General features: G+C 39.4%; 1 protein-coding gene across 3 annotated transcripts; it reads left to right on the forward strand.

Annotated features, from left to right (window-relative positions):
• Window positions 1-26,647, forward strand: ACO1 (aconitase 1). 3 transcript variants are annotated; one of them, XM_026060006.1, is made up of 20 exons: window positions 1-118; window positions 1,886-2,054; window positions 5,064-5,201; window positions 7,248-7,317; window positions 7,421-7,604; window positions 9,853-9,992; window positions 10,966-11,137; window positions 11,650-11,750; window positions 12,811-12,927; window positions 14,409-14,568; window positions 17,530-17,665; window positions 18,196-18,280; window positions 18,556-18,712; window positions 19,316-19,440; window positions 20,090-20,194; window positions 20,912-21,054; window positions 22,571-22,718; window positions 23,133-23,255; window positions 24,451-24,636; window positions 25,914-26,647. In XM_026060006.1, the coding sequence occupies exons 1-20, from the start codon at window positions 22-24 to the stop codon at window positions 26,025-26,027; spliced, it is 2,670 nt and encodes an 889-aa protein (XP_025915791.1). In that variant the 5' UTR covers window positions 1-21; the 3' UTR covers window positions 26,028-26,647. The 3 variants fall into 3 exon arrangements, with proteins under 3 accessions (XP_025915791.1, XP_025915790.1, XP_025915792.1); XM_026060005.1 differs by lacking the exon at window positions 1-118 and adding an exon at window positions 127-282; XM_026060007.1 differs by lacking the exons at window positions 1-118; window positions 1,886-2,054; window positions 7,248-7,317 and having other exon boundaries at window positions 5,127-5,201; window positions 25,914-26,646.
• The last annotated feature ends 916 nt before the right edge of the window (window positions 26,648-27,563 follow it).

A 27,563-nucleotide genomic window follows, 5' to 3' on the forward strand; every position in this document is an offset into this window, starting at 1 on the left:
GGATACCAAGGCTCTTTAACCATGAGCAACCCTTTTGTACGGATTGTGGAGCCACTGGACCCCAAACAGCCTCTGAAGAAGTTCTTTAATCTAAACAAACTGGAAGATGCGAGATACGGTATGTTGACAACATGAGAAAGCAATATTCTGAAACTGGCACCTGCCTGGACTTACGGGTTTTGGTTATCACTGATGCTGAACAGAACTGGAAGAGACACTGCAGTCATGGATGCTACTTGGTCTCTGAGCATATGATCAAGGAGAGGACTATGAATTCTAAAGGTGGTTCTTGAAAATAAAGTTTTAGTAAAATTTAAATGTAGAATTTTAGAATTATGGAACTACTGTCAAGCTGTCTGTATTATTTTCTTAAACACGTTCTGGGCACAGAGTGCGTGTTGCAGTTTTATTTTTCATGAGTGGATGAGGAGGACTAGGCAAAACATTAAGTGAACATGGCACCTCACAGGCTGCCTTGCTGCTGTGATAGGCAGGAAAGGACCTATCATTGACATGACTGACTTAATCATCCAGAAAGGTTGTTCAGCTTTGAAAAGAAAAAAAAAGAGGAGGCTAGAAGAATGCTTTTCAGAGGAGGCTTTTTCTTTGCTTCCTCAGACACTTCCTGAGTATCCTCAGGCATCCTTTTCATGGCACTGGTAAAAGTCTTGCAATTCATGCCACTGACTTAGAAGGTCAATATCTGTAGCTTATAGCAGTCTGTGTCCTTTTTTTTTTTTTTTTTTTCCCTCTCCTTCAAAGAGAAAATGTTTGGTTAAGGAGAATTCAGGAACCACTCATCAGAAATGAATTAATGCTGGACTTGGTCTCTGAAAAGCGAGGAGGAGTCTTTAGAAACAGACAAATACATGTATAGTATTACTAGTTGATCTCTTCCAGAATCCCAAGAGTGATAAGCTCCACATCCTTTAGAGGAAAAGGGTAACAATTCTCACTGTCCAGCACAGAAATGCAATAACTTAGCAACAGATAAAACAAAAATTAACAAATAATTCTGAATGTCTATGTCCTGAAGCAGGAGAATATCTCCCTATTTTTTTAAACAACATGTATATTCAATGCTAAATGGTGGATGCTATATATAGCAGAATACTCAATAATAGGTACTGTTTTTATGATAGTGCTAATGAGCTCCCACTGTGATTTGGTGACCTCTGTGCTTGGGGCCCTGAGTGGAAAGTTATGGCAAACTTTTCAATACGTTTTTCAGTTGAAATATTCTGAAAAGAAGTCAAAACCTATTAAACAAGGAGAGGGAGGAGAATCTTTTATTTTTCTTCACATACCTTGCTCTCAGTAGAACTGTTAGGACTGCTCTAATGTTATTTTTTATCAATTATAAATGTTTCTGTCTTGAAATAGAAGGAGGTTAACAGATGCAGTCTTGCTGCAAGTGAATTTCATTCTCCATCCCTGGAGAAGAAGAGATTGGCTAGACCAATAAATGCTTTCCAACATGTCAGGTAGAAAATTGTTTGAGTTCTTCTAGTGCATTTCTACAGCTGGGTCTAGTGTCATGAGTGAGGGTAAAATGAAGAAAAGCAAGGTGAGCGCAATGTGTTTTCAGAGTAAAGTTGCTGTGGGGGGAAAAAGGCTGTGGAAAAGAGTACTTTCACCCCAGTCTCAAAGGCACTTTGATAATAAACCTATTATAAGCTGAGTGGAACAGGTCAGCTAACACTGACTTCCTGACACAGCCAGGAAACCAGGCATGGGTGTCTGATACTTTGGAGTAAAGGCTTGTGGGAATATAGAGACTACTTGAAGAGCTGTATGCCCCGGGAGTGGAATTCTGCACTTGTTGGCATATGAAATGCACCCTAAGGTAAAAACAGAATTTGCTTCTTGCTTCTTTCCCATGCAGCACGTCTGCCATTTTCTATTCGAGTCCTCTTGGAAGCAGCAGTACGTAACTGTGATGATTTTCTAGTGAAGAAGGAAGATGTTGAGAATATTCTCAACTGGAAGGTGGTGCAACACAAGAATGTTGAAGTGCCATTTAAGCCTGCGCGAGTTATTCTGCAAGACTTCACGTGAGTCTAATGTCCTCCAAAGCTAGGAGGAGGGAACTGCTGAATGTGCAGCCATACTCAGTGTGGGGTGAGGATTGAGGGGGACTGTTGAACATGCAGCAGCTCTCAGGTTAGGGTGGGAGTTGAGGGAAAGGATAGCAAGTTAAATGTTTGAACAGGCTCTTTTTTCAGTCTTCTTGATGTTGTGCTATGAACAGCACGTGGAGAGGCAAAAAGTTATTATAAAAGCTCTAGATGAAGTGCTTCCAGGATGGAGGAATAAATATCTTTATGAAACTCTTTAAAAATGGAGAGGGAGAAAATGAAGCGGACCAATGTGGATCCAAATGAGGAAATTCACTATTAAGAGTTTTTCTTTTTCCTTCAGATTCCTAGATTCAGAGGCTCTTGCTTTCATCTTTATACCCATTCCAATTCTCACTTACAACTCTTCTGAATCAGTATCTTTCCAAATATATTCTTTGAGACTTCTCTACTTTTAAAAAGTGAATGTCTACTTTTTGGCAGAGATGCCAGTAGAGATCCCTACATAATGAAATCTGAAAAATGGTCCCTTTTTTTCAGTGCTGTAAATCCCTAAGTGTCAGCATGTAATAGTTCCTGGTAGATGTAGAAAGTAGGTAGATGTATTTTCAGGTAGAGCAGTAACCTCTAACTGTTCTTAATATAGCATCTGACTTGCAAGCCTACTGTTCTTTGCACCTTAAAACTACACAGTAAGAATTTAGATTTTCCTTGGAAAGCCCCATGCTGCTAAGCTATCAGTTGATTTTATTTCTTAGAACAGTAGAGTATCTTTGCTGTCGTATCTTCCAGTCTGCATTTTCCCAAAGATTATATAGATGCTAGAGACCCAACACAGCTCAACTTCTGAAGACTCAGCTTCTAAAGACATTAGAAAAAACTGGCAAAGCCTCAACTGAAAAGGGTGCTGCTTTCCTAGCTGTTTTTTTGCCTGCTGGCTGTTGTTAATATTTTAAAAAGTTGAAGCWCAGAGAAAGCCAAACTTTCAACCAAATTTTGTTCCCTTTGTTGCTGCCCTCCTTTCTTGCCTCCTACTCTCTAGACCATTGCTGAGTTTTGAAAGTTTGCCTATAAACTTGCAGAGGAGCTGCATTTATGAAAAATGAGCTCCTGCACAGACTCCTGAGTGGGAGCTTGCTGGAAAATGCAGCCCTTGGCAACTTTCCAGAAGACATGCAACTGTTACAAGTCCAGGATTAGAACTAAAGAATTTCCTAGCTCAGACCATTCTGTAATTATCCTGAATTCTTCTAAGAATATAAATGGATGTGGTCTATATTTCTTTTCAATTGTATATAATTTGTAAGCTGGAAAAAAGTAACTTTTTCCCCCTTGAATCTACCAAGTTAACATAACAACATCTGTTACTTTCCTTGATCTATGTATATCCTGGAACAATGAAGTACTCCACTGAAGATAAGTTTATCTAGCATTCTCACATTTGTTTTAATCAGAGTTAGCTGCTTTTAAGTCAGCATTGGATCATATGGAGCTCTTTTTGCTTGTTTTTGTAAACACTCAGAACTTCAACCTAAAATTCTGCAAGAATTATAAAGCCTTTTTTCTTTTTTCTGCATTGTTCTTGCTAGATTTTGTAATTTTAACCAGCTTCCCAGGAGTTGAAAACATAAACTCTCACTGCTTTGGGCTGCTCTGACAGAAACCTAATGCTTTGAGTGGGATACTGAATGATGCCAAACCCTCACAAACATATCACAGGCAAGCTCTTTTTCTCTGAGCAGCCAGCAAAATCAGGCATGTTGGTATGCAGGAGTGTTTCCCAAACTGATTGAAAACTCTTGTGCATGGGAGTGGTAGTAGCTACCTCTTTAGAAGCATCAGTATGTGCTGAGAAACACCAGAAGCCTTGTTAAAATAAAAATTAAAATATGTAATTCTGTTATTTAGGACAGGCACTGAAGTGCCAGAATTTCTGATTACTATTCTTTGTTTGCTTTTGACCAGATCTGAGTTGGTTGTGGGGGATGGAGGACTCTCATGTGCCTTAATTTGCCCCTGTGTAAAATTTACTTACCTCACTGAGGAAGGAAGGCTTAATTTAAGGATTTAAAATGTTTTGGGGTGAATGAGACATTCAGAGAAGAAGAGGCCTATTAACTTGTTTCTGTATCGCTCAGAGTTCAAGGGCTTGCAGGGTTGTCACAAGATGATGTTGAGAGGGTGAAAATGGGATTGCTAGCCAGTGGCCTACGAACATGCTGCTTGACTGTGATGTGTGATTTAAGGCCTTTTGTAAGTGATACGTACAAGAACCTATTAGTACAAATAAGTGGTACACTTTCTTATTTCTGCCTTTTTATGTTCTCCCAGTCATCTGCTAGGGCAGTTAAATCAGTTCCTGAAAATATGGTCATCTTGCAGATGGGTTCTGTATTCACACCCTTGGTATTTTAAGTCTGATGCCCTGCCAGTTTCACTTCAAGTGTGGAAGGTACCAAACAGCCCTAATTAGGGAGAGGATTCTCCTGTGCTTCCAGAACCTAGAAAGAGATGGTCCTTGTCTTAAAATCAGCTAACTAAATGAAACAAAGAATGAAAGAAAGGACATTGTGTTCCCTTGCTTTGAAGATTGGGGAGAAGAGAGAAACAGAGCAAAAGAGAAGAAAGCAGTTCAAGGTCCCACAGGAATGCTGACTATGACTAGGTTTCCAGATTCCCAGCCAAGCATGTTAAACTGCTTCTGTAACTGTAACAATTTTGGTTTTAGTTTTTCATTTTGATAGTGCTCAGGGTACAGATACAGTTCTGTCCTTCCTACTCTTCTGATTTTGTCTTCCCGAGGGCGCTCTCTGCAGCAGAGCAGTGATCCCATGCCTGGGGATAAGGCTGCAATTTGCTCCTATTGTGACAGTAGGTCTCTGCTCGGCATCTCAGGATCTGTGTTATGTTTGTTGTCGTGGTGTTGGTTGTTTCCCCCCCCCCTCCCCAAACTCTTTCAGGTCACCTATATCTCTTCCATTTTAGTGGGGTACCAGCTGTGGTTGACTTTGCTGCAATGCGTGATGCTGTGAAGAAACTTGGTGGAGACCCTGAAAAAATCAACCCCATCTGTCCTGCTGATCTAGTGATAGATCACTCCATCCAGGTTGATTTTAACAGAGGGTAAGGATACAAAATGATTGTTACTTCTTAATGTTAGTTAGGAAGCTGGATCCAGTTGCTGGTAAAGAAGGTAGTAGTTCCATTGGTGATATTCTTAGAATTTAGACTATAGCATCATAAACCCTAGGAACTGATTAAGTTAGGCTGTTGTATCAGTTGCTGGGGAATAGTTGCGGGATTCTGTTTTTTCTGTAGCACAGCTCTCAGCAGCATGAACCTGGACTAAATGTTAATTGAAACAGGCTCAGTCCAGACCTGTGATGATTATAATTTTCCATAGTAATACTGCATTATTATTAGTTGCACAGAAATAGCTTTTTTCCACACGCACTTTTTTTGACCCTGTGGAGCTTTCTGGAAAGGTCAAGCAACACCACCTCATTTCTTCCTTATTTATGTAAGAATAGACTGAGCAGCACTAGCCCAGCTCTGAGGAACTGTTTGCTGGTTCTTTGTCTCCATAGAGAAATGCACACTGATTAATATGGGTCCTATAAGTTTTAGAAAGAAACATAATGCTATTCAATCCTCAGCATGCTACAGACAGACAAACACTCACCAGACCCACACTGAAATATCAGAGCTTCACATAGGGGTCTCTCTACTCTCACTAGTATCTAAATAGGCCTACTAGACTACTCTTCCAAACAAATCTTGAGTTTCATGTTTCTCAGTGGTTTCCTTCCATCTTCCGAACTTCTCAGCTGCCTTGATGTTAGAAAAATTCTATGTATTTATTGTCCTTTATAGGAGATAGTTTTGAAGCTAGTCACTTAAATGATAGCAATGCAAAGAAGAAAATTTATAGGAGGAGGTAGTTATAAAACATAAAGAGCACTCTGAGTGCCATTATTTCAAGTTGTCTTTCAAATAAAAATATTCAACTTCTGAGCTAGTATGTATTGTAAAGCCTGCTTCATGGAAGAATGTTGCCAGAAAGTTTTCATTTTAAATTAACTTTTTTTTTTTCATTTTATTTTAACTGTAGACTCATACGGATACAAATTCTCACTGGTGCCTGTCATGCTTGGTGGGGGAAAAAGAGGGCCGAAATTTTTGACTTATGTAACTGTTGAAAATCTACTCCCCTTTAACCTTTTTTTAAAGATGCTGTAACTATTCTTAATCTTAACATAACACTAAAGAATTCAGAAGCAGACACAAAGTTAGAAATAATCATCTAAAGACTTATCTCTGGGGTAATGGCCATTCTAGATTAATCTATTAAACTAGAAACCTAATCTTCTTATTTTTAATTTGCATCTGCATAATTTTATAACATCTTTGGGAAACAGTCTATTTCTTTATGAGCAGGGTGTAATTTAGTCTTTACTCTAGGACAAAATCAACTGTTTTGATTCTTTCTCTGAATATTTTAATAACACTCATTTTGTGATATAAGTACTATCCAGGACTTTACAAAATTTTTTGCTAATAACTGTTTTTTGTCTCGGTCATATTTTATTTTTATTAAGGTCATTTATATATGGAGAGAACATTGGTCAGCCCAGAATTTGAGGTTTTTGATAATGCTCAGGCTTAAGTTGATTAAGAAGTTTAAGTTGAAGGTTAAGTAGCTGATACAAGTGAAATGTTTGTTAGCTCTGTGTTGAAAAACAGGGACTTCAGACAACAGTGTGTAGTCACTCATCAGTGATAGCCTCTATTTAACCAAAGTTGCAGAGTAGTTAGGTTCCAGTTCCCTTTACTGCTGTGCTAGTTGCTTCTGATTTAGGCACTGAAAACTTCATATTGCTGTAACATATAGTCTAGCTTTTTCCAAGCTATAAATTCCAGGTTCACCACCCATACAGCATGCAGATTAGTACTCAGAGTTGAATCAGACTGGAGATGTTATCTGTAAGACTTCTTAAATCCTTTTCGTCAGTTGCCTGTAGTTCACAGCTGCAGTGTTATTAAAACGGATGAAATTGATCAGCATTATCATTAACAACTACTCTTCTTTCACACCTTCAGTATATTAGACCACACAGGAATTTCAGGTAGAGACTTTTGGTTATGGCAGCTGATTATTTTCACCTGCAGGTCAGACAGCTTGCAAAAGAATCAGGACCTGGAATTTGAAAGGAACAAAGAAAGGTTTGAGTTCTTAAAGGTACTGAAAGAATTAATCCTATTTGCGTGGACATGCGTGAACAAATGTTCCTCCAGTACTTGTGTGCATTGAAAACTTTTGACTGCACTTCCTTCTGTTTCAGTGGGGCTCCCAGGCTTTTCAAAACATGAAGATTATTCCACCAGGCTCTGGGATCATCCACCAAGTGAACTTGGAGTACTTAGCAAGAGTGGTGTTTGATCAGGATGGTTACTATTATCCAGACAGTGTGGTAGGCACTGACTCGCACACCACCATGATAGATGGCTTGGGAGTGCTTGGCTGGGGTARGTGCACTAGCTTATCGTAAATAGCCTGTTGACTGGTAAGAGGCTGTGTTTCAGACTCGCGCCTAGTTTAAGCAACTTGATAAGGTCTCTTACAATTATTTAAGCTTTTGTAACTAAGCTTCGTATTCTGATAACACCCTCAGATGATAAGAAGATTTCTGGTGCATTTTTTTTTCTTTTTAGTTATCTTCTATTTTGCATTTAAATCACAAGGAACAAGGGAAGGAAAGATATTAAACTTTTGGAAGCACTGTAGTCATTTGGGAAGCCAAGGAAGTTGAAGCATCATTGAGCAACCATTTGTTTCTTAATCACTTAGCTGTTTTCAGTGTTACTTATTAAAAAGTACCATAAATGCTCTGCTAGGTTGAAGATGCTGAAAGCTGACTCTGAGTGGGTTAATTATGGCCAGGGAGGAGGTTATGTAGGACAGCACTATGAAGTATGGTCTAATACTAATAGTCTGCAGAACACTTGTGACTGAAATTAATACAATTTCTTTTTTTTTTCTTTTCTTTTTTTTTTTCAAACTGCAATGTTTGAAATGTTGACTAAATAAGTAGATAGTGAATTGGAAGCATCACAATCATCCTACACATGGTCGGGAAAACTTCAATTGTACTTCTTGTCTTCCTGTGGTATGGTGATAGTAGCCCAATTGAAATAGATACTGTACAAATACAAAGACTTYCGGTGGCCATAAAGAATTTGTGTTAATTGTTCATGAAAATTCTTGTCAAGTTCCGAGTAGCACATGTGATACAAATAGGACATTGTTTGTCCTGCCATATATMGTACTGTTGTAGTAATACTGATAGAAACTTTCTATGAAGGATAGAAGAATTTCTGCAGACTTGGTCCTACAAATATACACCAGTTCACCTTTTGAAGACCATGAGATCTGTGAGATAGGAGATGTCTTTTTTATTCTACATTTGGTTGCACCTTGTACATGAGGCCCTTATATTTAGATGATATTGCAGTAGATGATATTGCAGTATTTAGATGATATTGCAGTAGCAGTAACTACTTGGAAGAGTAAGTGTGTTAACTTGGCCTCATTTTGTTCCAGAGTTTAAAAAGTATGGCTGGGCACAGTCCATAGCTTATATGCCTGAAGCACACACTCTAGGGTCTAGCATTTCTTGCTAATGGCTAGTAGTGCTTCCTGCCTCTATGCTGGCCAGTCAGTCATGTCTGCTAACTTCCCTGTGTTTAAAATTGATTCAGATGTCATATGATGAGCAAGAGGAGTTGTGTGATTGGACCTGTTACAGAATTCTCTTTTTTAATAGACAAATATGTATCATTTTGCATAAGCTACATACATTATTTTTCAGAACCATTACTAGATTAAGTGGGGGTAAGGATAGGAGTAGTGGTTTAGCATATGTAAGCAGCTATTACAAGCAGCTTGTGCTAGATCAGTGTTAGTTAAGCTAAACAAAATGTAAAAGGAGGTTTGAGAGGTACAAAGTAAAGATGAGAGGGACTTTCTATGGGCAATAAGTTAGAAAACAGCTGTTTGAGTGACCGTTTGCTATAAACATAATGCTTTTTAGGTTGAGTATGATTATGACATCTTGATATTTTATATTATTAAATTACTAAGATGGGGTAGGCACCTGAATTGTATTGCTCTGACACTGAAGGTTATATATACCTAGAGGTTCCCACCTGCACATGCCAAAACACTGTTGAAAGTTAATATACTTAAGGAAGATAGTTCTGTCTTAACAAGTAACTTTCCTGCTAGCATTCTTTAGAGCTATCCCTATCCTTGACTTTAAGAATCTTTCATTTCTTCAAAATGACTTTGTAGTTTTCATTTGATAACCCCATAATCATGGTCTGCATACATTTTACACACTGAATGTTCCATGTCAGGTTAGTGTTACTGTTCTTTGCTGATTCATTGCATGTTTAAGACACTAAATAGAACTTTTACATCTGTTGTTGTAAAAGCCAGGTTTCTTCAGGGTGGGTTACTGAGATTTACGTAATATCCCATCTGCTGGCTGAGGAGCAAGGATTAAAGTATGAAACTGAAAGAAATGAAAAAGCCTGACCTTGCTGAAGCAAGACGAGGAACGTCTCTTAGTGCAGGACTCAGCCCTCTTACTGGCTGCCCTCTCTCCCCTTTCACAACTTAAATCATCTGCTCAGTAATTGCATTTCATGGGTTTATTTTTGCCACTACACTATCTTTCTAAATAGTCTGATTGTATAATGGTGTTTGATCCAGGTGTTGGTGGCATTGAAGCAGAAGCAGTGATGTTGGGCCAGCCGATCAGCATGGTGCTTCCTGAGGTGGTTGGCTATAAGCTGCTGGGAAACCCTCAGCCACTGGTAACATCCACAGACATAGTGCTTACCATCACCAAGGTAATGGACGTTTGCTCTTTTGTCATTACTGAGGGAAGCTATGCATGTATAAGACAAAGCCGCTATACTGCACACTTAGGAGCACTGTCTCTGTTTCCATGTGGGKTTTTTTTTATGTTTTATTATTTTTTAAGCTTTCTCATTCCGTGTGGGTTGGAATTAACTGTCCAAGGCCAACTGCAGATTTGCTATCCAAGTGTTTCTCAAAAGCCAGATAAAATGGAACAGAGAGCTGAGATTTCATGGCCTGTCCAAATTCTTATGGCCAGACCTGTTTTGGAAAAACAGGTTGTTCTTGTTTCTCTACCATCTCAAAAGAAACACGGTGACCTTTTTTTGGAAGGCCCCACACAGAATGAGACTGTGCAAAAACTGAAAACAGTAAGTGCTGCAGTTTGATTGCTTTGATTTGCAGGTCCTTGGCTCGCATATCACATGTTTGTAGTATGTTTATTCACTCTGTAACTTGTGACTGAATTAAGAGTGTTACTAAGTCAGCATTTAATACTGAGCTGGAGCTGAGAAATCTGGTATGTGTTCATCGTGGGACACTGGCTCTTGAGAGAATCTGCAGCAGGAGAAAGCCAACCTTTTTGAGTTCATCCAAATGTGCATCAAAATGCATCTTCCTGGGTTTACTGACAGAAGACCCCATACTGTTCTCCTCTCCTCAGAAAGCCTTGTTGAGAGAAATGCAGTTGTTCTAAGATAGAGTCTAGTTTAAATGAGAGAAAGAACAAGTTCAGAAAGAATACATCACTATTATATTTTATTATTGTAGCTTTACAGCTCTATCTTCATCTTCAGAATTTAGTGTTTACCAAAGCTTCCTGGTTTCAGATGGCATTAGAACCTTTAAAAAAAGGTTTCTCTGAAGTCAAAAGCTGTATTTTATAGCTTATATGCTCTGCTCATTTGACATCTAGCAATGACATAGTCACTTTGTTTTTGTTTTTTCTTTTTTTAATAACAGCACCTTCGTCAGGTTGGAGTTGTGGGTAAATTCGTGGAGTTTTTTGGTCCTGGTGTAGCCCAACTATCAATTGCTGACCGAGCCACCATTGCCAATATGTGTCCAGAGTATGGAGCAACAGCTGCCTACTTCCCAGTGGATGACATTAGCATTGGGTACCTGGTGCAGACAGGTAAGTGTGAGAAGAGATCATGACTTGAGAGTGCATTTGAAAGCAGGGGTCCCAAGTCTCTATGACATAGTCAACAACAGGGTTGAGTCATGCTGTGCTTTCTGAGCTCCTGTGCTTTTTTATCTATGATTGCTTGTTCAGGCTTTCTTGATTTCAGTGTCCATGTTTAGGAAAAGCCAAATTAAGGCTGTTTCCTAGCAAACTTGACTGGTTAGCCCTGCTTGCACCTACTTTGTCCTGATCCCAAAAGCAAGAACCTAAGTTCTTGTTCTCTAAAAGCCACTAAGTCTGCTCAATCACTTTGTTTCTAGTGAGTATCCAGTGCTTGGGCTAAAAGGATCTGTTGGTGCAGTTTATAGTGTGAACAATGCGAAGTGATCAGTCGTGCATTTTTTTTCTTTTTCTGACTCATTGTAGTTCCTCATTTTCACTTGCATTTTGTTTTTTGTTTTTTTGGGTGTTTTGTTTTGTTTTGTTTTGTTTTGTTTTGCTGTGTCTGGCTTTCACCTTAGGCCGTGATAAAGAGAAAATTACATGCACAAGAAAATATCTTGAGGCTGTGGGAATGCTAAGAGATTTCAAGAACCCTGCTCAGGATCCAGACTTCACACAGGTTAGAAATCATTCCGTCTTCAGGCTCCTTCCTCTGTGCCTTTCCCTACTTCCATGTGACTGCTGTCTGTTTTTCACAGAAACCAGAAAATAGTTGAGGGACTTTCTAGCCTTCCATTCGTTTGTCTTGGTCTGTCCAGCTGTCCTAACTCAGAGCTCAGTGGAACAAGTCAGCTAGCTCTCAAGGTGTGAAATTTGGGCACAGGGAAAGATGGACTCACAAGATTTCTGATCTGATCGATATAGGATCCATGTGGTTGAGAACTCCACTCCAGAGTCAAGCACAGCCTGTCAAGATAGTGTGGATGTGGTCTCTGTAAGCTGTGCCCCAGCTATGTCCTTCTTATGTTCAGCAACTTATTTCACTGTGTATATCAAGACACTGAGAAGCTGTGTGTGGTAATTGCAGACCCCACAAGTTGCTTTTGAAGCAAGAAAATCAAGGTCTGAGTCTGTGTCCTGGAAACTCAAGAATACTTTCAGCTTTCTCTGTTATAAGAATTTTATCTTGTAACTTATGTTCAGGTTTTCATGATTGTCCAAATATTTTATAATTAGTAAATATGGAAAGATGAAGCACACAGTCAAAACGAAGTTGAAACATGGGTGGGGAATAGGAAAATATGATAATCTGTACTTTTTTGTTATAGACTCTGAATGTTTTCCCCAAGGCAAAAATGGTCTGCTGTAGTTTATGCCTGTACCAAGATTTCTTCATATCATTGTTTTCTGAAGAGGATCCTGCTGCTAGCATCTGAAAGGACATAATTCTCAAAACTATTTACATTGTTTAGATGCTTCAGTCCCACATTGGATTTCCAGTAACCAGAGTAGTTTTGAGAGCTGTACTTGGGAGCTAGCAGGGTCTGAAAGTAGAACTATTCCTTCTCTTCTGGTCTTGCTCTCTTCACATGAGGTCTTTGAGAATTTCTGCAAAGAAATGTAAAGATGTGCAGGCTTAGCCTTGATTCAGCAGTGGGTGGAGTTAAGCGCACCTGTGTTTTCCTGACTTCATCTTGTCATGCCATGTTGAACCCTTGTCTGTTCCTCTTACTGAATAGGTTGTTGAGCTGGATCTCCATACTGTCGTGCCTTGCTGCAGTGGACCGAAAAGACCTCAGGACAAAGTTGCCATATCAGATATGAAGAAGGACTTTGAGACTTGTCTGGGTGCCAAGGTAGGGACTAGGAACATTTGGCCCTACAAACCAATGCATGCTTCTGGAAGCTGTCTAGTCTTTACAAGCCTTCATTCTGGAGTTAAGTAGTGTGCTGTTTGCTTGTTCATTGAGAATTAAATAGGGGTGTTGGACTGGTGTTTGAATACAGTTTAGAAGATGACATCAACAAAATGAGTAGTTTAAAATTAGGGTGGCATGTTCGTATGTTCCTCTCATGTGAAGGAGTTCCTGTCCAGCTGAAGTACTAGTTCTTTCTGATTTAGACCAGTCTGAAGCCATCTGAGGCCTAGCATGAGTTCAGCATATGGTAGGGAGTTCTAAACTAGCCAACTTGTGTATTGTTAGTAGGCTGGACAAAGTAGCTACTGCACTGAATTCTGTGCTAACTACCCAGTGCTTCACCAGCTTTTCAAGTGGCTTATGCACTGAGCTCCACAAGGTAGTTTTGCATTCAAGCTAGATAGTTCAGAACTGCTTGTGCCTCCATGTCTCTTTGATGTTGGTTGTGAAAATGCAGTAAAAGACATTTTAAGAAGGAAGTACTTTTCTTTTACATCATCCCGTGGAAAAAACGGTCATTAAGAGAAGAGCAAGATTTTGATTAGAATCAAAAAGCCCAGACCAAAACACTTATATTTCCAAAATCAGATTGAATCTATATCTGAAATGGTAAACCTCCATATTAGAAGGCAGTACATGTGAAAACTCTACTGATTATATACCAAGAAAATTAAGCTACAGCAGTCTCAAAGAATTCTTAATTTGTTACACTTTTCAAACTCCATGAAACTACCTTACCCTCTCAAATCTCCAAACTTAATATTTCATGCTGGGAACAGTGCTTTCTTCTTCTTCTTCTTCTTCTTCTTCTTCTTCTTCTTCTTCTTCTTCTTCTTCTTCTTCTTCTTCTTCTTCTTCTTCTTCTTTTTTTTTTTTTTTTTTTTCTTCTTTTTTTTTTTCTTCTTTTTTTTTTTTTTTTTCCCCCGGCTGTCAGGTTTTGCCTCTCAGGTCAGCTTGTAGCACTGATTTCAGCCATTTAATATTCACTGCTTACATGCAAATCTTACGTGCTGTGGCTGAAATCTCAGAACTAGATTGTGCAACTAGGCTAGCATCTTTGTGGGTAGGCTTTGCTTTCCAGTATGTGGACAGGTATCCAGGGCACATGGAAGAAAGATGCATCTGAGCAGACTGAGGAAGGATACATTTGTGCAGGAAAAAAAATAAACATGCATTCTGCTGTAAAGGCTCCCCCCCTTTACTGATAAAGAGAGAATGGAAGGGGCCCCATAGAAGTAATTTTTGTCCACCACTTTGCCTGACTAGGGGTGCAAGCCTTCACCACCAGACCTAAAAGTACAAGCTGTGGTGTGACTGACAGACAGTTATCATTCATGAAATTGCCAGCCCATACCAGTTAACAGTTGAAATATTTGTATTAACTACACTCTTTTGATCCTTACTTTCTCCTCTTACAGCAAGGATTCAAGGGATTCCAGGTTGCCCCTGACTTTCACAACAACAAAGTCAAATTTACTTTTGAGGGCTGTGACTTTGAGCTTGCTCATGGTTCAGTAGTGATTGCTGCTATTACAAGCTGTACCAACACCAGTAACCCCTCAGTTATGCTGGGAGCAGGTAAGTTTGCTCACTTTTATGTGCAGTAGTTTCTCTGTGGCTCTGGTTGTGTATCATGAAGGCAAATAGAACACTGATGTAATTCTGAAGGCACAGTGCTGTCGTCATTCTAGTTGCTGTTGGATTTGAACTTAGTCCCTAAGGGCAACAAAAGGAATTCTGGAAATAGTATTTGGTTCAATATCTGGAAATATGGGCTGAAGAAAACATAGTTTTCTTGCGCTGTCTTCTCTACAGGGCAAACTGTACCTGAATTAACCAGTGTCTCTGGCCCTTGTTCAAATGCACAGAAGCCAGATTTATCTGAGTCGGTTGCAAGACGTTTCTGGTCATAAAAAGCAGTTCAGGGGCAGAGCTTGTTTCTTTTTAACCTGACCAGTCTGGGCTCAAAACTTCTCCAGTCAGATGTCTTCTGGCAACGAAATATGAAGAGAGTCAGCTCAAAGGGCTCAATCTACAGCAGCCCGGTTCAGCTTCCTATYGCAGGTGCTTGTGGCATGCTCACATGTTTTTTGGTTTTTTTTTTTCCTATTCTCCTCCTCAAATATTTACACAGGCATTACCTCTCACTATATGATCACCACTCCATTAGGCCTTCCTAGCCTGTCAGGCTGTTTGCAGGATGCGGGTTTATCTTCTACAAAGGTAGGAAGAGATGGATGTGTGTCATCGGCAATGCAAGGGCTTTTCACATGAAAGCATGACCTAATGGCTGAGGTCACATAATCTGTCCCTAGAGCTCCTGTGTGGTGCAGGGAAAATCTTGTTTTATGGACTGCCCCAGATAACAGTCACTTTGAGTCTAGTTTGACTAAATGACATTTGTTACCTGTTCTTGGGTGATAACCTTTCTCTGATCACTCTGTAGTGCTGGCAGTTTTCCCCCTTGCCAGGAACAAGATGTATTTTAATTCCCAACAACAGGGACAAAGTTGACCACTACCAATGAGGGGAAGAGAGAGAAGCTGCTCTATTTCTTCCCCCTTTCAAAGGAACAGAGCTAAACAGAATCCCCCAGTTCTCTTGTCCTTGACAGGACAGCCAAATCATCTGCTTCTTTCATCAGGTTCTTCCTAGTCGTGATCACAGAGGTGGAGCTGTATTTCCTTCTTCCAAGGATGAAGAAGTAGATTTCTTCCAGGCAGACTGTCTTCTCTCTCTGTCCTGTTTCCTTAGCTCTAGTTGGGGGTATCCCTCACTTGCTCTACCTGCTTAGGATATAGTTGCCTCAAATGTTTGGCTCCCAGGCTAACTGAGTGCAATTTAAACACTCTCCTGTATAGTCGTGGGGATGCTGATCTTTCAGTCTGCTTGGTTTAATAGCTCTAAGGGTTTAATGTGCAGAAGGCTCTGCAGGTACAAATGAAGTTGGTGCATTGAAATAGTGCACAGCAGCCTGAAGAGTCTCTATGTATGCACTCCAGATCAGTGGGTGCTCTTGACTTTGCTGCCAAAGGAGAACAGTGAAAAAATTATTCCCTCAGTCTTTAGTAATTGCTTGGACATGACAACGATGAAAGCCTTGGGTACCAACAGGGAAGATGATCATCTGGCTTTCAAAGTAGTGTTTGAAATGAAGGTAAATAAAATACACAGTGCTCTCACACTACGTAGCAAGCTAAAGGAAATCTCAAATATGAATATTTGTTTCAAACTAGCACAGTGTATCCTGTGCACCAAATGATGTGTAGGGCTCTGTGTTTGTGGGGATAATAAGTGTACACTGTTGTAGCCTTTCCAGCCTAATCGGGCTTTAGCAAGGCTTTGGATTAAGGTTGCTCAAAGAACTTAAGTTCTGACATTTCCTTGCCTTTTTAGAGTTTGGCTTTGCAATCTTTTCAGAACTGGTATTTGCAAGAAAACATGAGCCAACACTTTTAAACAGGCTCTCAGGCATCTCCAAGAACGGTTGTTTGTTCATGGTCGTCTTCTCAAAAGTACCCAATAGATCCAGCTGCCACAGCTTCCTGTGGCAGTTAAGGAGCCTCAGCAATTTCAGGAGCAGGGCTGTTACTTAATTCATGTATCTCTGCCTTTAGGCCTCCAAATCTATCAGTCTGGCTCTTCTCATACCGCACTTAAAAGCGGAGATCTCCAGATCATGTCTAACAGAACTGCCAAACAGCTGGTAAAAACAAGCTGGTTTTGGTGACAACTTTCTGTGGGAGATCACTTTTCAAAGTGGAGCTGAGCTATATTTTCTTATCTAAATGGATGTGTGAGGGGGAAAATGGGGCATGGGCATAGGAAATATTGCATAGTTTGCAAAGCTGCTGCTTGTTTTATGTCCATCCTGAGAAAGCTGGGAGGATTTGGTTTCTGAAGGAAAACTACATTCATTTGTGTACAGACAATTCATTTAAAAGGAATAGGTTCAGGATAAATGTGTTTCTGTTAACACATCCTCTCCATTAAAACATCTCTATACAGGGTACAAATCTAGGAGTGGTAACATAACACTCCTGCRACAAGCTAGAGATTGTGAGCTAGCTTGTTTGTAACAAGTGGCCAGTATCAGTACTATCATAATTGTCTGCTTTTGAAGGCAGTAAGTTCAGCATTGGGTCACCAGACTCTCATAAGTGAAAAATTAACAATTCTTTATTGCATTTTTTGCAAGATATTTGTTGTATACAAGTGGCTTTTGTTTAACCATTTACTGAATTTTGAATCTCTCTACACGCGGACCAGGCATGAGTGCATCTTATCGAATGTAGTTTCCTGTGACTTTCCAGTAGGATGGAAATTGCAGGCTGGGCCCACGGTTCAGCAGAGCACTTGAGCTCTAGCTGGTTTCTCTGAACTCAGGTGGATTATTGTGATTGTTTATCTGTACCATCTCACTGCTGGAAATGGAGCCCTCTTTCTTTCCAGTTATTTAATGGCACTACTGTTAACCTGTTGATTCATCAAACTGTCTCACCTCCAGGAAGAACTGCAACTATCCTTTGCATTTTTCAGGATTGCTTGCTAAGAAAGCTGTTGAAGCTGGTTTGACAGTGAAGCCATACATTAAAACTAGCCTGTCTCCAGGAAGCGGGGTTGTCACTTACTATCTGAGGGAGAGTGGAGTTATGCATTACCTTTCTCAATTGGGGTAAGAGGGCTTTTCTTACTGTTGACTTAGAGCTGCTTAAGTACAAGCATTAACAAGTGATGCAATAAAATAATTATTTCTCTATACAGCTTAAAAGATGTGGCAGATAACCCTATGACATGATCATGCATGAGCTAACATAATACTGTTGTGTTGGCTGACTTTGTGCCAACACACACAGGGAGGGAGAAGGCCTGTTGCTTGCTGCAGTTTCTTGAAGACTCATGCTCTTAAGTGGGAAAATTGATTATTTTTCAAGAGTAGTAGTTTTAAAATAGCATATATGACAATATGTTGTCTTTTGTATTGCTAGAGGACACATTTCCTAGGTCTTTTTTCTGTGTGCACAGAAAGCCACTGGAATAATGAAAAYTGAGCATTGTTAAAAACGCTATTTTCAGCAGCAATTCATTTGTTAAAGCAATATAGCTTATCTTCTAAAATAAATCCTAGCCAAGTGCTAAGGATTTAAACATCTTGCTCCAAAACAAATTTTTGTTCACTGATGGGTTTTTTTCTGCTCTGTCTAGGTTTGATGTGGTGGGTTATGGCTGCATGACCTGCATCGGCAATAGTGGGCCCCTACCAGAGTCTGTTGTTGAGGCCATCACAAAGGTATGCATCAATCAGCCTTTCCAGTGCAGCTTATTTAGGTAGGCTGTTCTCTGTCTTGTGCTGTTCTGAGCTGCGTTACACTGAATTGTCTGTTCTCATTGTGTGGAAAGTAAAGTCAATCTGTATTCCATTTTCTGTGGGATATGCTTTGGGACCATTTGGAAGGAAACAAGTCCAGTCATTGATGTCACAGCATGGGGCAACTATGCAGACGTACTGGGTGCTTGAAGTCTGGAAGCACTACAACATCTTTTTTTCCAAATCCTCTCTCTCAGGGCGACCTTGTTGCTGTGGGTGTGTTGTCTGGAAATAGGAATTTTGAAGGGCGTGTCCATCCCAATACCCGTGCTAACTACCTAGCCTCYCCACCACTGGTAATAGCCTATGCAATTGCAGGGACCATCCGGATCGACTTTGAGAAAGAGCCTTTGGGTAAGACGTTATTGGGAGAGCCTTTGGATAAGACACTGTCAGCATGCTTCTTTTCCCACCTTATAAACAAAACTGGAATTAAGCTCCTCAGAAATGCTGGTCCTAGGGAGATGATTCAAATGCACAAATACCTCTGGGATACAAAGAATGAAACTATTAAGCAACAGAGCTTAGTAACAGACAACAGGGTCTGTATGGTGGAAGGGAAGGGAAAAGAAGGAAAAAGCYAAATTTGATCAATATTCTGATTCTGCAGGGGCATCTTTTTGGTTATATCTGGGTTGCAGTATTTCATGAGCAACCTGATCTAGCTGGCTATCTTTGAGCAGGGAGTTGGACTAGACAACCCTCAAAGATCTTTTCCAACCTAAATCATTCTACAAGTTTCTCTCTAATGGAAATTATAAAAGAAGGCGTATGTATAGGCATCAAGTCGATGAGGCCCCCTTCTGTCAGACCCTTGTAGATGAAATAAAGTGCATCTCCTGAGTTCTGGTCAGACTAGAAGGAACACACTGTTGAAGGATACTACCTGATGTTTCCCTCCTCCCTACCTCCAATGGAATATTTGTATAAGAAACATAATAATGCCATTTCCTACAGGAATAAATGCATCGGGGAAAAAGATTTTCCTAAAAGACATCTGGCCAACCCGAAATGAGATTCAGGCTGTTGAGCATCAGTTCGTTATTCCTGGGATGTTCAAGGAAGTCTACCAAAAAATAGAGGTGAATTAGTCCTCAGTGCAATAATTCAGTTGAAGTTGTGCTGTGCTACTCTAAAAGTGTTAAATAAGGTGGTCTTGATAAAGAAATGAACCTTTTCCTTCCATAGCTTTTGCTTCTGCTGTGACAGGTATTCAGAAGAGATGTTTTTATAAATGACTTCTCATTAATTAATTGATTTTTAAGGTAGATCACATTCTGAAAGCTGTTCCTTAATTATTTACTTAATGTAAGGTATACATGGATTTTTTTTTTCTGGCTGACATAAATTTTCTTTTCACCACTTAATAGCATTCACATAAAAAAGAAAACTTGTGCTTGGTAATGTCATGTTCCTCAGTAGTAAAATGAAATGTGTTTGAGATTTACATGCAGCTTCTTGAGAATTATAAAGCATTATCTGTATGCATAATACAGATAATTGTCAGAAAACTGGATGAGCAGCTATTCTTTTGTAATGAAGTGTGGGTGTTTGCTTTTCCTCACTCTTGCTTTTAAAAGATAGTCATATAAAAACAGCTTGTATGTTGTCATAAGAAATGCCTTAAAAATGCAAGGCATTGTCAAATTTGTAATTTTATGTGAATTCTGAAGTGATTCCATTGCTTCTGAAAACTTAGAAATCCACAGTATGTTTTTGTGTGTTTTTCAGACAGTAAATAAATCTTGGAATGCCTTAGATGCTCCTTCAGACAAACTATATACTTGGAATCCCAAGTCAACATACATCAAGTCTCCACCTTTCTTTGATGGTCTGGTAGGTGCACACTTTCACTCAGAGGCAGGCCGGTCTGCATAGGAAGACCTTGACTCATGTTAAAATGATGCAAAGCTGCTCAGAAGGACATGGGAGCATCCATCATGTCAGTGCAGGGCTTATCCTAGGCTATACAGGCCTTGGTTCTCAAATGTTAGCATCACACCCATTGTATTTATTGTAATACTGCATGAGTGAATCTGAAAATCCTAAGGATTCTCTGTTACTACAGGACTTTCAAAAATTCTCCTTTTCCTTTTAAGGTAGAATAGTTTTAGATAGTGAGAAAGCAAGTAAGGGAAAAAGGAAAAGAGATGCAAGCCATAGGTCTGCCTACGTGCGTTTTTTAACAAATAATGCAATGTTCAGATTGCTATTTCAGCACTGTTTAAAATAAAATGCAGATTTCAATACATGCAGATGTCTAGAAATCCTGGACTTTCCTCCTGTTCCTGCATGTACCATGGAAAACCTCAGCTAACTTTATGGCCTCATCTATTTTATATATGCATGAACATGCTGACAGACACCCAAGAGAGAATATTTTGTTCAGCATTTAATTTTTAAGAGGGTTAATTTTTTTTTAACTTTCTGCTAACTTGTGTAAGAATGGAAACTTTATTTTACTAAGTGCTGATATATGTCCTGCACTTCCAAAAAAAGTAAAGGAACTCTGTGTCACATTTTAATGATTTTCTTTGCATTTGTGTTGGTTAGACTTTGGCTCTTCAAACCCCCAAATCAATAGAAGACGCTTATGTCCTGCTGAGTTTTGGGGATTCTGTGACAACTGACCACATATCTCCAGCTGGGAATATAGCAAGGAATAGTCCTGCAGCCCGTTACTTGACCAGCAGAGGGTAAGCACTTTTTTTTTTAACTTCCTCTTCTTCTTCTTCTTCTTCTTCTTCTTATAAGATGGGAAGAGGAAATAAGCCCTCATTACTACATCATGTTATTAGCTTACAGATCTGCTACGCTCCCATATGCTTGTGTACCTTGGATCATTCCTGGAGAACACATGAAAAGAGAAAAGCGTTTCTACTTCTGCTCTTTCAGCAGCTTTCACTGATTCTGAGAATTTGTATAGAGTGTGCAGGTCTGTTATACTGGGGAGTTGAAGACTCCCAAGACYTTTGTGTGGAGAGAGGGGAAGAAGGAGACTTCAGGCTAGCTTTTGCAATAAATCAATTCAGAAATAAAGGAATTGGGATTTGTCTCTCTATTGACGCTAAAGACAAAATTATCATGGTCCTTAATGCCAAAAATTGGTTCTATACTGAATTCTAGCAAGTGCAACTGTTTCAAAGATCTAGGACAGCATGAGCTTAAGCTTAGGCTTCAGTGCAGCTGTAACAACTGGTAAAGCCATTGTGGTCAGACTCTAAAACTCCTGCTAGGGACATTCTGTCAGTTTAGTACAGTGGCTGCAGCTTAAGGCAAGACTAGGACTTGCTGTGTCTCTTTACTCCATCTTCAGATGTAATATGACAGTTACAGTCTCTGGTTTAGTGCTTCTTACTACTTCACTGATGCTCTGAAAAACAGCTCAGCCATTTGAAAAATAAAATAGTGTTTTCATTAAATGTAATAACTCTGGAGATTAAATCGACTCAGTGTGATCTATTGACTGCTAGCTGCTCACATCTGTTTGACCAACTGTTGTCAGACACTTTGAAATCTAAATAATCTCATGCACATTATAAAAACAAACGTTTTATGTCAGAGCTGCCTTCTGGAGGTAGCCTAATACAAACAGTCCTTTGTCACATTCCTCTACTTTTTTTCTCTAGAGGTTACTAGACTGGAGTACCCCATCATTCTCATATCTCTAGTCCCAAATGAACTTTTTCTTCTTTAATTCTAAATTGCAGCAGGGGCTCTCTCTTTGTCTTTTAGATGTTTAGCACAGTGGTGTCTCTACCTTTGTTCTAGATGCTGTGATAATATAAATAATTAGGAGGATTAGTAAGAAAGGATTTCTTTTGCTTCTTCTGACAAACATGGACTATATCCTTGCATCCTTGCTTCACTGTCAGATACTGTTATGCTGGGCAAGGGTTGAGAATACCTTGGCAGTTGCTTTCTGTGGCCAGGCTTCAGTAGACAGACTTTTACCACCACCCCTCCCCCTGCCCTTTTTTAAAATTTAAAAACTTAAAAGCTGAATAATAGAAGATTTGGATACATGTGCGCTACTGTCATTAGTAGCCATGATGGGAGCTAYGAGCTTGGCTGCTGAGAGAGTTTTAGAAACAAATTAAAAACACGGCTGGCTGCTGCATCAGAGACACCAGTTCATTGATTATTCTTCAGAATGTTTCAGTCTAAAATAACAACAGTGACCTTTTCTTCTTTTTTCTTTTCCCTTAACAGCTTGACTCCTCGAGAGTTCAATTCTTATGGCTCTCGCAGAGGGAATGATGCTGTCATGGCCAGAGGAACATTTGCAAACATTCGCTTGGTGAACAAATTTATCGATAAGCAGGGACCTCAGACTGTCCATTTCCCTTCTGGGGAAACTGTAAGTACAGATGCTGCTCTAAACTCAGGCTTACTGACAGTAGGGTGGATTAGCGCTGACTTTCTCTCTTACAGCTGAGGTTATTACTCAAGTCCCTTTTAAGTAAAGCTGATAAAGTGACAGGAGCTGTGTTGAATTAAAGCAGTAGGTCATACATGCCTGCATAATATAGTGCTATCAGGCATGTTGGTGAAGAGTATAATCATTGTAGAAATGACAGCGAAAGGTGTAGATTTGATTTGGGAATGAGACCAAGCTAGAAATCACACAGTGCTATATGATGATTACCTTCAGAATGCCTCTTGGTAGCAAATGTGGCCTTCAGCAATTTGTGGGAGGACACTTTCTGCTTGTTCCTCAGAAATGTATTTCCACACCCAAAAATACATAAAATGTTTGGCATTTGCATTCCAGCTTGATGTATTTGATGCTGCAGAAAGATACAAGCAGGCTGGCCATCCTCTGATTGTGCTGGCTGGGAAGGAATATGGTGCAGGAAGTTCCAGAGACTGGGCAGCCAAAGGACCATTTCTTTTGGTGAGTGTCTATGGTAAACTACAGGGAGGGCAATATTTAAAAATGTGTTCATTTGTCAGGTAGAGTAGTATAGCTGATTTTCATTCCTGTGATAGGTATATTTTTAGAGACAATAGCAAGACAGGGACCACCCTGCACATACCAACTAGGAGGTTATGGTCAGACTGTGCTTAGCAACTTCACTGGGAGACTCATTAGCAGAGGAAAAAGGAAGTGCTATGTCATCTTCTATGAGAAGAGCCAACAAGGGGATCTCTGCATAAACTGCAAATGTGCWTGCATACCAGAACTTCTTGATAGGAGCTATTTTGAAATACCAGCTGTGTCTAAAAGCTGCAGCAGAGTTGCAAAAGCTATTTAAATATTAACAGATCCTGTTTAGGCAGGAAATCTTCTCCAGCTAACAGTCCACAAGGCTACACCAGAAAGGCCAGTCCCTTTAATACTTTTGCCTCCCACAGTGCAGTATACCTTGGTTCTGCTTCCAGCTGCCTTCTTAAGCTCACTTACCAATGAAACTATAAAGTGTAAGTAAAGAATAATATCAGTCAATATGAAATTTAGCATTGCTTCACCATGATTTGTGGTTTGCAAGGATTATTACCAGTATTGTGAGAGGACCCTAATAGAAATCCAGCTACAGTGGAAAATCTGTTTGTTCTTCATCCTGTCCTACACTACTTGCCTGCCTTTTAGAGCTCTGTTTCAAACTTTTTCAGTGTGGAATTTTGAATGCAGTAGTTTGTTTGTTATTAAACAAAGTTTTAGGGTTATACTTGTCAAAATTCTTTTTCTTTCCTGTGGTAATTTTTTTCTTAACTGTATTAGCATGTAAAAATCAATTAAACTATACCCTAGGGCACATAGTGTAGGCGGGCAACAGTGAAATCAGTACTACCTGCAGCAAGAGTTACAGAAATGACTAATGGTGTTTTACTTAAGACTCATTAAAGGACCCTGGATTCCAGAGAAAGCACATGAAATCTTTTGACAATTAGACTTCTTCAAAGGTGTTTGAAAGCTGACGTATCATCGGGTTGTCCTGGACAGTCTGCTGTTAGAGAGACCTGGTGACTTAGCAATAACTGATAATGGAAGGATGGGGCCACAGAAGTTCAGACTTTTTTTCCTTCTCTGAGCACAGAAAGACTATCCTGAACCATGAAGATAGTTATATCTGTTGTGTATTTCCTAGGGAGTCAAGGCAGTGCTTGCTGAAAGCTATGAGAGAATTCATCGCAGTAACCTAGTAGGAATGGGAGTGATTCCTCTGCAGTATTTACCTGGCGAGGATGCAGGGACTCTAGGCCTCACTGGACGTGAACGTTATACGATTGTCATTCCTGAGAAACTAAAACCACAGATGAACATCCAAATCAAGGTAAATGAGACACCTAAGAGCTGAATTTTCTAAAGCACTGTAATTTGATTCAAAATAACTGTCTCTTCAAACAATATGTTTTAGTATGGTAAGAACCCTTTCTCACTTGAGGTGAAGAAAAAGATTTGAGATGGGGGGAAGAGGATGAACGCAGTCATTGTAATAGGAATCTATTACGGTGGGATAAAAGCAGCATGCCCAAACTTTCATTCAACAGAAAGGAGTCCTGTGTTTTTGACCAGTCCTTCTGTGTCCAGTGTAAATTTTTCTGTCTCCATTAATTTTTTTTTATAGCACAGTAGCAACTAAACTGTAAACATTAAATAAACTCATTGTGTCTTACCCGGACAAACTGACAGAATATTGTATATTGCAGTGTCCAAAGTGAAGTCAAAGTATACCCAGCGTAAAATGTACCTAAACTTCAGGCACTGCACTTAGACTTCCATTCACCTGGTTCTGCCTCCAAACCCCTGCCCCTTTTTTGAAAAATATTAGCATGTACAATGAAACCGTGATTTATTCTTGATTAGAACTCTTGTAAAACTGACTTATTTAGCCTAGTGGCCTTGAAATCAGTTTTTTTACTGCAGTTAGCAAAACAGTATACTTACTTTGCATTCATTTATTGCAGGTGGTCTGCCTAGATTAGTTTTGAACAACAGACATTTACATATGCCTCATTAACCATTCTGAAGTGGAGCAAGTAGAGACCCAATGAGTTGTTCAGCCTGTTGGGCATAGATAGACATTGTGCACTCATCTGGAAATACGTGACTAGGACAATTTTTAGTAAAATAGTGGTTTGCTAGTTATTCACTTCATGCAAGTGTCTTTGTGCTTTTCTTAATTCCAAACACTAGCCTCTAAAGAGAGCTAATAAAATTAATATTGCTGTTGTACTGAAGCCAGGAGAATGACTGTAAAAGAAAAAGAAGAATTAGAATAACCACTTAAAAGGGTGGTAAGCAAGCTTTCATGCTTCTAGTCTTAGATCAACAATAAATCTAATAGAAGCAGCAAATAGAATGTAAGGATACTCCATACCCTGCTTGGTACATTTTGTTTCAGACCACCTTCCTCTGAAGCAACTGGCAGTGGTATAGCGTGGCATACTGTAGTAGAGAAATACTGATGCCCAGTCCCTGTTCACTTAAGCAGTTTTCTATTGCAATATTTCTTAGCATTGCAAAATGTCATAATAATCCTTATTTTATTTCTGTCATGTAACATGTGGAAGGTTCTGCTGCTTAAATAACTTTCTTTACCTCCAACAGCTGGATACTGGGAAAACCTTTCATGCCATCATGAGGTTTGACACTGATGTGGAGCTCACTTACTTCCACAATGGTGGCATTCTGAACTACATGATCCGTAAAATGGCATCCTAATCCAAACAACATTAAACAAAAACATCCAGGTACAAGCCTGCTTCTGGTGAGCGCAAGAAAATGATATGGTAATCATAAATGTAAAAGCCTGAACCATAAAGTGAACAACTTTTTTGTGGATTGTATTATCAGGTGGTGTGTTTACAATGTTGAATGATTCTGTGTGAATGATTCCATCAGGAAATGGGACACTTGCCCCATCAAAGAAAACAACTTTTCATTACTTTGTTCATATGGTGGTTGGATTGACTTACTGTAGGATGACAGTGCAAAAGTCATGCAGTAGAAAAGTATTAAAAAAAATTACTGCTGGAATCTGTGGAACTGTTGAAGATCATGTGCTGATTTGATATATTTTGCCCCTTTAGTTTGACTTGAATTCAGTTCTGTGCTCTTATCAGTGGTCCAAAAATTAACTGACGACATAAAATTAATTTTTATTCCTTTTCTGATTACCAGGCATTGACTTGCTTTTAGCTACAATTGACCAGAATCTGAGTCTAATATTGGAATTCTTTAGCCGCTTATTAATTTAAAAAATGTGAACACTGTTCGTTTAAAATCTAAGCTCTAGCCTTTGTGGAAGAGTGGTCCATTTGGGGATAATATTTCTAACAGATAAAATTAAATTTATTTTCAAAAAATTTTGGTGTTTTTTTTTTGTATTATCTTGAGTACTGAGACACAGAACAAAGCTTGTACTTCAAACTCTTTGCCCCCTTAGCATGATCTTACATGTTTTGATTTCTCATATTTTAATTACTTGTTCATTTGAATAATCTACATGATACAGGGTGAATATGAATACTGTCAGATACTGGCAGTCTTCTGTACCCCAGGAGAGTACTGCTAACTCTCTTGATGACACAAGGCAGAGAAAGTAAATCTACCACAATTTCAAGATCCCTCTCAGCAATTTTTATGGCAGCTAGCAACCAGAGCTTAGACTATTGCATTCACTGAAGTCAGTGACTGCCTAATCCACAACACCAAATGAATCTATTTATGAACAGTGATAACAAAAATATCTTCTTACTTGGAGATAAATAAGGCTATACAAGTAATTCTAACTTTTAACGGTAGTTAGAGCAGCTGCCAAAACAATTAACATAGTTGATAAATATCCTTCCAGATTATCTTCCTGTTGTATTTTCAGTGCTGTTGGCTGTATGTATATCTGGGAAAAAGCAATGACTTTATTTCTGAAAGAAGTCAAGAGGCTTAAGGAGAGGGCAGAGACTGCACTGTACCTCTTGCAGGCTAGCATGCTCAATTACAAGCAACAGAGGGCTTGGTGTTGTTAATATGATGATGATTGATAGTCTTGAACAGTATTTGATAATAAATATACAGCTTTGGGTTCAGTCACAAAAAAATATTCACATACTCTCAAAGACCAAGTGAAGTGCTGGCATTGTTCCCCTCCAGCCCTCACTGTGAATTGAAGGCAGACTTGCTGTATCAGGTTGAATTTCTCATTAATGTGTTACCTCATCAACCTGGAGGCTTATCCAGATGACACGCTCATTTACACTG

The sequence above is a fragment of the Apteryx rowi genome, unplaced genomic scaffold (assembly GCF_003343035.1).
Source record: "Apteryx rowi isolate R43461 unplaced genomic scaffold, aptRow1 scaffold_163, whole genome shotgun sequence".
Lineage (NCBI taxonomy): Eukaryota > Metazoa > Chordata > Aves > Apterygiformes > Apterygidae > Apteryx > Apteryx rowi.